Here is a 14,063-nt window from a genome sequence, read left to right as displayed (position 1 = left end):
TTTGATCTGATAGCATTTCTATGAGTGAGATTTTCAGAATGTCAGTTTGTACATGTGAGATTTTGTATTATGTATTGAAAGCACCTCTAGTGCTTATCTAAAGTTGTCAGCAAATAATGCATCTTATTTATGCAGTCAAAGTGGAGATGTCGTACAAAAATCACCTTATCAGCCCAGGCAGTAATATTGCATGTTCATCTAGGGTGATGGGGTTAAAGTGCACTTCCTTTGTTATAATTGATAAATACTATTTCACACTACTCAGCGTGGGGATCTTGTAGTGAAAGACCCTCTTATAATACATATACGCAAAGAGACAGTTAAAATTGATGTGGGAACTATACCTATATTTTCTTGCATTTTGTTATTTGCTATAAACTGCTAAATCCCAACCCATGCAGTTATTAGATTTAATTTAAAATACTGACTAAAAAGCATAGCTTCATTTAAAAAAAAAAAAAAAAAAAAGCTGTCCTTGAAGGACCTGGGACCTTGGTTTTGCTCCTCCTAAGTTACTCTGGATGTTTAGGTATTCACACACTTACCGTCTTAAAAATGTAAGTTTGTTTACTGGTTGCTTTTTAAATGCATTTTAAGAATGCCTTAAGGGATGGTAGACGTGTCTCTAGAATTCACCCCCTAGAGAATTAACTGACAAATCATATTGAAGTTTATTCATATAATTTATGAACTACTTCAAGTACCTGTACTGTTGGGTGGTGACATCAAGTAACTTTATTCATTATGAATTTAACATCTTATCCTTTTATCTCTGTTGTATAAAGAGATTTGTTAAAACTACAGCCAGTTAAGAGAAATATTTGTATCTGTGTGTCACAGGTATTTTCTTCTAGGGTGGGGTTAAGTGTACATTCCTACAAAAATATATTACTTATGCCTAATTGTTACATTTCTGTTAGGTACCTGCCAGAAGCCGTACGTGGCACTTATTGATGGGATTACAATGGGAGGTGTAAGTAAAATATTTTTCTAAGTGAGACAGTTGAGATGGCTTGTCTACATTAATGTAATATTTGATTAAAAACATTGAGTGAAGCAAAATTGACAGTTTCAAGAAGTGTGTACAGTAACTCCTCGCTTAACATTGTAGTTATGTTCCTGAAAAATGCTACTTTAAGCTAAGTGATATTAAGCAAATCCAATTTCCCCATATGAATGAATGTAAATGGGGGGGTTGGGTTCCACACACCCCTCTACCTATAACTTTTAAACAAACAATTTAATACTGTACACAGCAATGATGATTGTGAAGCTTGGTTGAGGTGGTGGAGTCAGAGGGTGGGATATTTCCCAGGGAATGCCTTGCTGCTAAATGATGAACGAACACCCGGCTGATCCCTCAAGGGTTAACATATTGTTGTTAATGTAGCCTCACACTCTACAAGGAAGCACGAATGGAGGGAGGAGACATAATAGACTCATGGCAGTGGTTGCAAACATTCCCTGCGGAAACTGAATGTGATGATGAACCCATGCTACCCCACTGGCGTGCACAACTCCCTCCACTTTCCAAAGTGCCGGGCGGGAGGGGGGTGCATGTGAGAGAGACAGACACACACTGCCCCTTTAAGTACGCTGACCCCACTCTAAGTACATTGCCTTTTTAATTAGATCAGCAAGTTGAGACAACAGCTGTTGCCAGCAAGCTCCCTCCATCCTGAGCCTTGTCCTGTCCCCCCTGTGAGTACAGGAGCAGGAGAGGTGGGACACCCTGAGATCAGCACCCTTCTTTCACCCCCCCCCCGCACAGCAAGTAGGAGGCTCCTGGGAGCAGCTCACAGCAGCGGGGAGAGGGACACCTGAACTGCCTGGCAATTGATACCTGCTGGGCAGCTGCTACATAGGGAATCTAGGGGAGCTGACCGGGGGCTACCAGTCCACCCTGGTTCCAAGCCCCCCACCAGCTAGCTCCAATGGGCTGCTCTTCCTGAAAGCAGGCGGCTGCCAAACAATGTTATAAGGGAGCATTGCACAACTGTAAACGACCATGTTCTCCAATTGATCCGTGATGTAACAATGAAACAATGTTAACCGGGACAACGTTAAGTGAGGAGTTACTGTATAACAGTCATTTAACATAAGTCATTTTCAGATATTATTGGGTGATATTTGGCCCACATCATTTAGAAAGTAGTTAATTTTTAAGTGTAACATCTCTCTTTCACATAACCCATTAATATACTGAAATGCAGCTTTTGGTTGCTTTTTCTTCCTCTCTCTCAAGTGACCATTGCAGAAAATGGTAAACAACCCGCTGTGACTCCATATATAATGACCATTAACTCTGGAACGTTGCTTTTCATCTGTAAAATACTAACCATACCTATGGCACACTAATGACAACTCCAAGAATCTAGTTCTTGATAAATTCATTTTGGGGCTGCAATGTAAGAGATGGTTTTACTGTTTTGTTAAAACTAAGCAATAAGTTGTATGTTCTAGAAGTTATATGGTTAAGACTAGTTGACATTTATTCTCTGATTGGAATTACATGCACATATTAATGAGCTACTCTTTCACATGGAACAGGAGGGAAAAATACTACTAACTAGGCAAACTGGGCTAAAGGGAAATTGTATGTATCAGTGACTCATCATGACTGTGCGCCAAACATTCACTGCAAAGGTGTGTTTATTTGATCCTCTTTATAGAATTCACATTTGATAGGTGCAACCAGAGGGAAGGAGATATCATATATAAGAGCTTTCTGCCACAGCAGAGCAGACTGCTATTTTTAATGATTCTGTTACTGTTAAAGATAAACCTGCGCTTTTCTCTGAGGATTTGGTAGTAGCTTTGAAGGCAACTTATTAAGGAGGCTGGAATTTTGGTATAAGAACCCTGAAAGAGTGGGGACATTAGCATGCAGAATCTGCAGAAATCTCTTCCAGCTCTGGTCAGTTTGCCTTTATTTGACACTCTCTCTAGTTAACTTACTTTCTTAAAGGTTAGGAGTCTGAAATAGAAATACTAGTTATAACTAACTAGTATTGGCTGCACACGCAAGAAACAAAATGGGACTAAATTATACCATGTTATATACACAATACCATGAACAGAGTACTCTAAGAAAGAGAGATGTTGTTGTCATTTCTCTTTAATTTGGCTTTTTAGATTTCACTGATACATTCAAATCCTAGCAGAGCACATCACGTAATAGAAAATAAAGTCTGTATATTTGTGGTATGAGATCTGGAAATTGTTAGACCTGGGTCTTTGAGTGATTTGTTTGGCAGTGGAGTGTGTCTGTATGGGCTGAGTTTTCATTTTTAGATAAGACTATGATCACAGGAAGATCTTAGTTTTCAACCCAGTGATAAAGCATCTTAAAACTGTCCTTGGAGATAGCATTGCCTTAAACAATTTTACTGGTGTTTGAGTGAACAGCAACAGAAGCAGTGCCAACAGTAAAAGTGGTGTCTGATTATAGCAAGTTGTGGAAATAAGCCGTGGAATGGCAGTAACTGACTGAATTGACTACCAGTTTCTTAGGTTTGCATATATATAAAAATCTGCTAGCAGGTGAGAGAGAATAGCATTTGTTGCTTGGCAGATATAGGGCTAATAGAGTCCCTGGATGAAAGCAAGTGTTTTGTTTGTTTGTTCCTTGCTTGACTAGTTTTATCTAGCTCATTCTTTTCATCCCTGCTAATATACACAGCTTACTATACCAGTGTATACCGTATGTAGGCAGTTTTTCCAGAGTTAAGTTATTAAACTAAGAAAAGGGAAACTTTCCACTTACAAACCCTCACATCTAACTAAACACAGATACATGGTATTTCGTTGAGGGAGATAAACTCATGTTGTGGTTATACAGTTGTCCTGACCTCTTTTCACCCCTCTCATTTACTGTTTCCATTATCAGTCTTGCTCTCCCTGCCCTCCAGGCTCCTTTCCATCCTTCCCTTCCCACCTGTAATGGGGCACACTCACCATTAGGGCACGCCCTGCTGTCAGGTCACTTCTCAGTTTATTCCCCATCTAGGGAGAAAGTACAAACAGAAAACCCAAAGTCTAGTGGTTTTTATATCAGGCCTTTGGCCCCCATTTGGGACTTCTGTCTTTGACTCTAAAGTTTGAGGCTTGTAGCCTCCCACTGTGCTGGGGACAGGTAGGGGAAAACTAGCCACAGCCTCTCCTTTGGGTTCCAGCCCAGGTGCCCTGTGTTGGGCAACTAACAACCACACCTTGTAATCCCTTGCTGCTTCCCTACGCTGCTCTTACCTTTTCCCTGTTTGTCAGCATCCCTCACAGGAACATGGACTCCACTATTCCCATTCTGGAGTTTTTTCCTTGTGTGGCTTCTTCCCAGTCAGCTACGGAGGTGCTTTTTCAAGGTCCTTCTTAGTCTTCTTGGGTTATACTGCAAGCAGTCTCTCTTTCCAGAAGGCAGGAATCCGCATAACCAGCCCTCATCTTGGAGCTGGGATTATGGTTCAGGCAGGCAGTAACTCCTTCCTTAAAACAGGATTCTTCACAGCTCTCCTCATTAGAGCTGGGGTTGTGATTTAGGCCAACGAGGGCCTTAGCTAGCTTCTCCTTCAGCTGGCTCCTTTTCCCCCAATTAGTCCTCCAACATGGAGAGCTCAGCAAGCCAGACTTCTCCTGTTAGTGTCTCCTCTGCTCTGAGGTAGGAGGCAGCATATATGCTGGTCTTCCTTCCTGAAGTTCATCCCAATTGGCTGGGCAAGAGGCTCCTAGTCCCAGGTCCTTAAAGAAACAGTAACAGGTTTTCCCCACTCAAGCACTACATTTTCTTGAGGCTACTTCCTCTCTACCAGTATTTCTTATTTCTTTTGATCTTTGTATATATCAGATCTCCCAAACTCTTAAGGGGCCATGCTATGGTGTGCTGACCCCTAACCGCTACTACCTCTAAAGGGATAGATTAACCCTCCCACCCTTTAGATATCTTGTGTCCTTTTCTACTTTTTCCTTTTCCCCGTTTCCCCATCCACCCTCATCCTATCCCTTATTTTTATATTTTAAATACAAAATGTGGCAATTAACATGACATTTGCCAAACATTAGGCCAAATTCAGCAAAACTGATACAGGGAGGTTTAAAGTACTTTAAAAAAAAAAGTGCTAAAACAGACGTTTACCCCTTTGCAGAGCAGTTTAAATTCTTGCATTTTTTCTTGTCCTGCAAAATGATAAATCTTTCAGATAAGCTGATGTGTCTAATAATGTGATTGGTGCTTTCTGGTATTACCAATATAAACAACGAAAAGACTCATGGCATCAAACCCCTCTCCTTATAACAGAGCCTGGAGCAATGCAAAGCAGTAAAGTTCTCAAGATTTATGTTCAGATCACCATAGTGCCTGTTTTGTTTTACTGTCAGCTGTTCTCCAACACACCAACTATTGTTTAATACTCAGATAGTGGGAAGCCTAAAGTCCCGAATCTGGATTAGGGCCCCTCTTTGTGCTGAGTTTTGACAAGCTGGTGATCTAATTAGACTACACAGAATAAAGTGGGTTGAAGATGATTGGTCAGCCATTGCCTTGATCACCTTGCTTGTATGTTACACCCCTTCCCCACCTTCCTCCTACATCTTTTGTCTTGGCTGTTTGGATTGTAAAATCTTCAGTGAGTTCAGGTGAATTACTGGTAACATATGGTAAATATTTCTTTCTACTGAAATATAGTGATATATAGAATTAATTTTTTCATATAGGTTAAGGTAGAAACACTGAAGGAAGTCTAGTTTTGGTGCATTCTAGTTCATTCCGAATTATCCTGCCTATATCTTACGTTAGGGAGGAACTTTGCAAAGAATAAGAAATTGAGTTATTTCCTCAATCATGCAAACTTTCCCTTCAGCTAATCAAACCTTCCACCTTGCATTATCAATCTACTCATGCTCTTGTTTAAAGTGGTGCAGCGGAAGTGTGCTGGGCCCATCACCCAGAGGTCGCTGGATTGAAACCATCCTTTGCTAGTTTGGGTTTTAGGGGGGAGGGATAGCTCAGTGGTTTGAGCATTGGCCTGCCAAACCCAGGGTTGTGAATTCAATTCTTGAGAGGGCCACTTAAGGATCTGGGGCAGAATCAGTACTTGGTCCTGCTAGTGACAGCAGGGGGCTGGACTCAATGACCTTTCAGGGTTCCTTCCAGTTCTATGAGATTGGTATATTTCCATATATATTATTATTATAAATGGAGTGGATGGAAAAAAATGTCAGTATTTATCAAACAAGTGTTACACTTGAGAATTTCATATTAAAATATTGAAAATACCTGTAAAAATGGTAACATTCAAATAGTATTTTGTTTTGCTAAAAATAATACAGAGCAAAAAATAAAAACTTGATGCAGTTTAAAAATGTGAATGTCTTCTCTTCCTCCTCTCCTCCAGGAAAAATGTAGCCTATCCAGTTAATATAGTATAGGCTGATGTCACTTTTCACTGTCAGTATACAATAGTATATTAAAAGAAAAAAATAGGACCAAATCTTGCAGATACTTAGACAAGTGTTAGGGTTCCCCAAGACCTCTTCCACTTGGGTCTCCAAGAACTCAGTTAGATTCCAGTCTCATCACACAGGTTCCTTTATTTGGCATATAGTAAGGCTATGCTGAGTTGATCAAACTCAGGCATAGGGGGTGGGCATAGGGTGTACAACACATCCAGAGTTACACAGTAAACCTCTTACTTTATATACTTTTACATATTACACTACATTTACTATACATTGCATCATATGTTTTGGGATTGGCTTGGTCACTTCGTAGGAACCAATCCCTTACAGTCCATGTACAACTTACCCTTTACCTCATCTTACATTCCAGGCCTATCTTATCCATTGTTATCTTGTTCATTGTAAATGATTCTCTGGGTGTTCTTCCTTATCTTAGTTAGTACAGACATTCTGTTTCCAGCTTGCGGATCCATTTAGCACCTTAATTTTGTCTCCCAAGACATGAGGCCTCATCCAGGTCCAGTTACTCATGTCAAACAAACCAGCCTTCATTCCACTGCTTTTGATTTTTTTAATATATTAGTGTTTGTTTTATTTGTATTATATTTTGGGTTTTTTTGTGTGGTTTCCTTTTTAACTTTATTATCCAGCAATACATTTCCAAGACCGCAATGGTTGTAATTATTTGAATTGCCATTAATATTAGGCTTAAAATACAAACCAGGAGGTGCAAGCTCACTTTCTTTGCTATAGCCCACGGGGATGTAATTTTACATTATAAGCTTGCTTTGCCTTTAAAGCAATTTTTTTTTTTGTAATTTTAATTTTGCTTTTACTACATTATAAAAAAAACTGGTACGCTCTATCTATCTATCTATTTCTCTAGCTAACATGGGAAATTTAGGTGTGAAAGCGAACATAGACCAATTAAAATAATATTCCCTGGGTCCTTACCAGAAGTGGTGCTTTTTAGCCAACACACAATTCTTGTTATTACCAGCAGAAGCAGTTTTTACTTTACCAGTGTTCCAGCATCTCAGCTGTACAGTGCAATTGGGAGTCTGTTCCCCCAGAGTGAACCCACATGCTGGCTACTCTGCCTGGAGGACATTACACATGCATATGTAAGTGTCTCCCAGAACAAACAGGAGTACAAGTCTGGGGCTTTCCAGACCTTGCATTGTCTTGTAACAGTATTTGAGAAGGGAAAACAAATTTGTTCCACACTGTATGGGTTGCAGTGATTTTACATTTAACTTCATTCTGCACCATGTGGTATCCCTCTTTTGTACCAAATTTTTAACTTATCTATGGTGATAAAAAAAGAGCAAGCATTTTGGCTCCATATTACTTACCACTGGTTTTACTTTGTATAATATACTAAACCTGTCTCCCAAAAATGAAGCCTCACCCATGTCCAATTACTCATGTCAAGCCTGACCTACAGAAAGTAGTCCCATTGATTTAGCGAGATTACTTGTATGGGGAGATTACTTGTGCAAAAGTTAGTTCAGTATAGCAGGGGTTCTCCACCTTTTTCTTTCTGAGGCTCCCACAACATGCTATTAAAAACTCTATGGCCCAGCTGCGCCACAACAACTGTTTTCTGCATATAAAAGCCAGAGCCAGCGTTAGGGGGTAGCAAGCAGGGCAATTGTCTGGGGCCCACACCACAGAGGGCACCATAAAGCTAAGTTGTTCAGGCTTTGGCTTTAGCGCCGGGTTGCAGTTCTGTGCAGCGGGGCTTCGTCTTTCTGCTACAGGCTCTAGCGAGTCTAACGCTGGCCATGCTTGGCGGAGCCCCTGAAACCCCTGGTGAGAACCACTGCAGTACAGTATATTACATCTGCTGTTTGGTATGTGTCAGAGTTTGCCTTTCCTTTACTCTTCACATTGAGTGGCTGGGGTGCCATGACATGTTCAGTGAAACTTTTAAAAGGTGGTTGAAAACTTGTAGGGATGTTTACAATATTAAACATTGCCTAGAATCAGCGCTGCATACTTTAAGGTGTAGTCATTTGGGGTGAATGGAATTTTTTTTACTGACAGGATCTAGTATATTATATTCCAGCATGTATAATGTGCACAGGGAACCTGTCAGATGCTGCAGGGAAGCAGAGCTCCAGGGTTAATACAAGATCTTAAAATAGCCCTACAGACCAAGACCAATCTGGCTATTAGCTAATTAGCAGTCCCATTTATTCATTTTAAAAATTGTATCTTTTAGTTCTTGCCACAAAGATACACAAACTTTCTTGAATTCAAAGTAAGCATTGGAGCTCCTGCTCACTTTGAAAGCTTACCTGAGCAGTAATGAATAAGGAATTTTGCAGATTTTTACAAGTTTAATGAATGCTTTTATTTTGCTTAAGATAAGTTATTGCATTTGTAAATGGCCTGTACAATTGCTGTAACTTTTGAAATGTTTGTACTCTCTCACAGTGCTTAACAAAAAACAGAATTAAGATGAAGCCTACGATACAATAATTTGTTTAACTAGTTACTTAATTCTTACCAAAACATTTATCATAGTTTGCTGCTAATTCCAAGAAGCTAATGTTTAAGTGTTTCAAGTCTCTAAAGTACATCATGGAACATTAGATGATTGAATCTTCTTTTCCCTGCTTTATTGAGTCAGTCCTGCAGATGTTTTTTGATGTTTTTAAAACCATCTGTCTTTGGAGTTGCTGTTTGCAACATTTGCCAGACCAAAAACAGATCAGGGAAGAGGCAAACATCTGTCAAGATAAAATATGGTTAGATAGAAAAGGGAATGAAAACAGACCACGTTAATAATACATTTCCACTTAAGTGTAGCAGCATGAGACCACAGCTTGAACCTTTTACCCACATTACTACTGATTGCTTAACTCTAATTTTATTTATTAGTGTTAAGGTATACAGGATGTTATGGACAGGTTTAAATAAGAAGTTTTTGGTATGTTAGCCTAATGTGTCTTTTTGCATCGATACTGAGTAAACAGTTGTAATCAGGCTACCTTTCTTAAATTTCATATAGCTAGAATGTCCAAAAAAAGTAGCAATGTGCATTTATATCTTGACTTTAATAAGGCTTTTGATACCGTCTCGCATGACCTTCTCATAAACAAATTAGGGAAATACAACCTAGATGGAGCTACTATAAGGTGGGTACATAACTGGTTGGAAAATCGTTCTCAGTGGTTCACAGTCATGCTAGAAGGGCATAACGAGTGGGGTCCCACAGGGATCAGTTCTGTTCGATATCTTCATCAATGATTTAGATAATGGCAGAGAGAATACACTTATAAAGTTTGCGGACAGTACCAAGCTGGGAGGGGTTGCAACTGTTTTGGAGGATAGGATTAAAATTCAAAATGATCTGGAGAAATGGTCTGAAGTAAATAGGATGAAATTCAATAAGGACAAATGCAAAGTACTCCACTTAGGAAGGAGCAATCAGTTGCACACATACAAAATGGGAAAGGACTGCCTAGGAAGGAACACTGCGGAAAGGGATCTGGGGGTCATAGTGGATCACAAGCTAAATATGAGTCAACAGGGTAATGCTGTTGCAAAAAAAGCAAACATCACTCTGGGATGTATTAGCAGGAGTATTGTAAGCAAGACACGAGAAGTAATTCTTCTGCTCTACTCTGTGCTGATTAGGCCTCAACTGGAGCATTGTGTCCAGTTCTGGGCACCACATTTCAGGAAAGTTGTGGACAAATTGGAGAAGGTCCAGAGAAGAGCAAAAAAAAAAAAAAAGAAAAAAAAGATTAAAGGTCTAGAAAACATGATCTATGAGGGAAGATTGAAAAAATTGGGTTTGTTTAGTCTAGAGAAGAGAAGATGTGGAGAGGGGACATAACCTTTTATGTACTTGAAAACTGTTAAAAGGAGGAGGGAGAAAAATTGTTCTTCTTAACCTCTGAGGAGAGGACAAGAAGCAATGGGCTTAAATTGCAGCAAGGGCGGTTTAGGTTGGACATCAGGAAAAACTTCCTGTCAAGAGTGATTAAGCACTGGAATAAATTGCCTAGGGAGGTTGTGGAATCTCCATTATTGGGGATTTTTAAGAGCAGGTTGGACACACCTGTCAGGTATGGTCTAGATAATACTTAATCCTGCCTTGAGTGCAGGGGTCTCGAGGTCCCTTCCAGTTCTATGATTCTATATCACATCTTTGCCAGGAAAATACCATTTTAAATTAAATACCTGGAAAATGTCTGATTCGCAGTCTTAGATAGCAGGGAACTCCCCCTGTGAGTCCTCTAATGCTGCTTATTAAGAAACAAAAATATCTTGTAAAACCCTTGAGTCTAGCATCCTCAATAGCGGCTACTGAAATTAATCTCAAATACTCTAAAGCTGTTCTGTAGGTTTCTCTAGATTTTTTGCTTATTTAGATGCTAACCACTGTCCTTGTGCTTAACATCAGCTTAAACTTGAATTAAGTTAGATATTGATAACTATTCAACCTGTATAGCCATGAAGCATCGCTAAACACGACATATTATATGGGGTAACGTTCTGTGTGTAGAGCATTTGTAATGATGCTCAGTGATTCCTGTCTTAACGAACCACTGAAGAGACTTAAGAAAAACTATTGCTTAGCAGTGGCGGTCTTCTAGTAAAAAAGGAACAGAATTGTGCTCAGTGGATGTGTCAATAGTTGCCTTATAGGGCAGAGAAAAAAGTGGCCTTGTAAATAAGGGAAGGTTCCTGTGCCTATTTTACTTCACTAGCATATTCTCAGTCATCATTTACTGTATGAAGAAATGCAATTCAGATGTACATTTTTGCCTTGCATAATTAAGCATGGTAATTTATTTTTGTAAACAGTGTTAGGTGATAAACGTTGTATGTTCTGTTATAACTTTGTTTAAACAGCAACCAAAAATGAAGTAGGTGCTTTTCAGAGATAACATGGTTCCTGACTGAAGAGTTTACAATGTAATTTTATGTGAAAATAGCAACATTGTAACAAATGTCCACAATTGAGGCATAGCAGAAAGTTGAGGGAAGAGAGGGAGCTTTGCCAATATTCTACACTCCCCACAGTTAGAGCTCTGTGGGAAAATGGTGCTATAGCCTTGATGCTGCAACTTTGCCACGCTCAAATTGCCAGTGATTTAAACACTAGTTCTCACAGTGAGCTAGAGCAAGATAGGGACAAGGGAGCTCTGGGTTTACAGGGTTCTTCACCCTGATTACCTCAGCATAGTCATGAACAAGCTCCAAAAATTTACTTTCCAGAAAGAACTTAGTTTTCCTTCTTTAAAGAGCACCTTTTCTTCCCCAGACTAATACCCAGATAAGCAATATATGGAATAAGGCTGACATTCTATCACACACACAACTCAACTTTCTTAATTTGATTCACTTGCTTTTAAAACATACTTGTCAGTCATGTTAACGGTGTCAGTTTTGGCATGCTCCGGTAGGAGAGTATGGGATTAATCCTGCAGTTGTCTTATGCACGGAATTTAAACCGAATTCAAAAGCAGTTTTGAGTGCAAATTATTAGTTTGATCAGGCAGAGAGGGGTTGGAAGAGTTGTAAGAAAAGCCATAGTTTCAGTTCAAAAATTCTTTTTGGGAGTACAAAAACCTCTTTAGAGCCAAGTAACCGAAAATCCTGGTTTAGATTCTGGAAAGTAACTCGTAATTTTGGGTGCTTCAGTTTTAGGCTGTCCGACTTGACACACCTTTGAAAGGGGGCTCATTTTCAGAAAGCACGTGCTCAGCATTTGTGAAAATCAGGTTTCAAATTGGGCAAAGTCATTAGCCCCTTCTGAAAATTTAGGCCTACTGATTTTATTATGGAAGGTGTGTGTTGTTTGCAAAAATTCATTTTTAGTGCAATGGAAACTTCAGTAGGGTTTAGGCAATTTTTCAAACTCTAAATTTTTGCCCTTTTAAACAGTCATGTAAATCTATTGAGGAAAAGATTAGTATGCAGGTATTTTCTAGTGTCCACATAAACCAAAACAGATAAATGTGACTTAGTAAACAAATGTTGCCTCCACTTTTAAAATAATATGAAGCCTTTTAGAAGAATATTTGCCATGTAACTGTTTTACCACACTTGCAAACTGTGTTTTAGAGAGAAGTTGCACAGTATGCTGAGCTATAAACTGAATTATATGGCATAATTAGTTTACAATATAAAGTATCATGTAATTAGAAAGGGCCATACATTGTCATTGACCTGTGTTTGAAACGTCTATTGATGTCAAGGGAATTTGTGTGTACAGATAAATGGCAGAATATGGCCCAGCATTGTTGGTTGTTCTTTTGCTAGTGCAAAAATATCATGGGTAAACTGTTTTTGTGTAGTTCATCTTAAATAATGATATTTAAGGCTTGTATCTAGTCAGTAAATAACATCTTTCATCTTAGCTATGGGCCTGTGTACTCTGTGGCAAACTGGACCTAGACATTATGGCCATCTCTCTGGATTCTGTAGCTGTTTGGTGCAATAGACTAGAAATTCTGCATGTTCAATTTACAATTTAAAAAAAGCTTTTAATAAATTCAGTACAGAAATGGATACAATTATCAAAGTAACCCAGGGCCGGTGCAACCCATTAGGCGACCTAGGCGGTTGCCTAAGGCACTAGCGTTTGGGGGGTGGCATTTCGGGTCCTTCGGTGGCAACTGCGGCAGCCGGATCTTCGGCCGTCCCAGTCATCGTTGGCATTTAGGTGGAGGGAGCTGGGGCAGGGGGGTGCCGGGAGGGCTGCCTGCAGCAAGTAAGGGGGGGGGGGCGCGGCAGCTTCTCTCCCTCCCAGGCTTGCGCTGCCAAACAGCTGATTGGCGCCACAAGCCTGGGAGGCGGGAGAAGTGGAGCGGCGATGGCGTGCTCGGGGAGGAGGCGGAGCAGAGGTGAGCTGGGGCGGGGAGCTGCCGCACAGCTCCCCGGGCCAGGGGGAGCTGCCGCGGGGAGGGGGGGTGCCTCAGGGCGGAGGGGGGGTGGGGAGAACTGCCATAGGGCTCGGGGGGGGCGGGGCGCAAGGTGGAAGTTTCGCCTTGGGCGCGAAACATCCTTGCACCCGCCCTGAAGTAACTCCTGTTTATTTTGATAGTAAATTTATTTTATTTTATGCTGCCATACATTTGGTTTTGTATTGGGGGCACTCAAATTGAGGACATTTTCCCACGTCCTATGTAACCTCCACTCTGGGTCTGAACAAGCTGGAGTCTGACCTTGTACTTACGCTACAAGGTCTGTCTGTTCTTCAGGTTATGACTTACGGTCCCTGGAAGTTAATGGGAGCTAAAAGAGCTTGCAACTTATGAAAAACAGGCCACTTACTTAGCTGCTCAAAGATGGATATAGGAACTTAACTTTTGGCATCTAAATATGGAAAATTTGGTCTTAGGCTGTCAAAGACAGCCTAAAGAGAAGAAGTTGGAAATTTTGGTTCATCTGCTAAGGAGAGTTGTAGAGGAATTAAAATCATTGGTTAATTTTATAAGTTTTGTATTTGGTGTTTATACTGTAAATTCACCTAAACTTTAGAGTTTCGGCTGGGCATTTTTTATAAATCAAAATGATAAATGTTGGGAACATTCCTTTTGCATACTGTGATTTATATTTCTATTCATTTTAGACCACTTATTATATAA

General features: G+C 40.1%; 1 protein-coding gene and 2 long non-coding RNA genes across 3 annotated transcripts in view; 1 reads left to right on the top strand and 2 right to left on the bottom strand.

Annotated features, from left to right (window-relative positions):
• The window catches only part of LOC135974143 (uncharacterized), a 35,155-nt gene extending 30,211 nt beyond the window's left edge, over positions 1 to 4,944 (bottom strand). Inside the window, exon 1 of the long non-coding RNA XR_010591342.1 lies at positions 4,249 to 4,944. This is a non-coding gene — a long non-coding RNA (uncharacterized LOC135974143). The remainder of the gene's footprint in view (positions 1 to 4,248) is intronic.
• The window catches only part of HIBCH (3-hydroxyisobutyryl-CoA hydrolase), a 93,409-nt gene that overhangs the window by 14,236 nt on the left and 65,110 nt on the right, over positions 1 to 14,063 (top strand). Inside the window, exon 6 of the mRNA XM_065560868.1 lies at positions 921 to 973. Within this exon, the coding sequence (XP_065416940.1) occupies positions 921 to 973 (53 nt within the window). The remainder of the gene's footprint in view (positions 1 to 920; positions 974 to 14,063) is intronic.
• Positions 6,563 to 14,063, bottom strand: part of LOC112058748 (uncharacterized) — a 138,522-nt gene continuing 131,021 nt past the window's right edge. The window contains exon 10 of the long non-coding RNA XR_006172674.2: positions 6,563 to 9,188. This is a non-coding gene — a long non-coding RNA (uncharacterized LOC112058748). The remainder of the gene's footprint in view (positions 9,189 to 14,063) is intronic.

This window comes from Chrysemys picta, chromosome 11 (assembly GCF_011386835.1).
Source record: "Chrysemys picta bellii isolate R12L10 chromosome 11, ASM1138683v2, whole genome shotgun sequence".
In the NCBI taxonomy this organism is placed as follows: domain Eukaryota; kingdom Metazoa; phylum Chordata; order Testudines; family Emydidae; genus Chrysemys; species Chrysemys picta.
The sequence above is the reverse complement of the archived record's forward strand: the minus strand, read 5'-3'. Positions and strand labels throughout refer to the sequence as shown.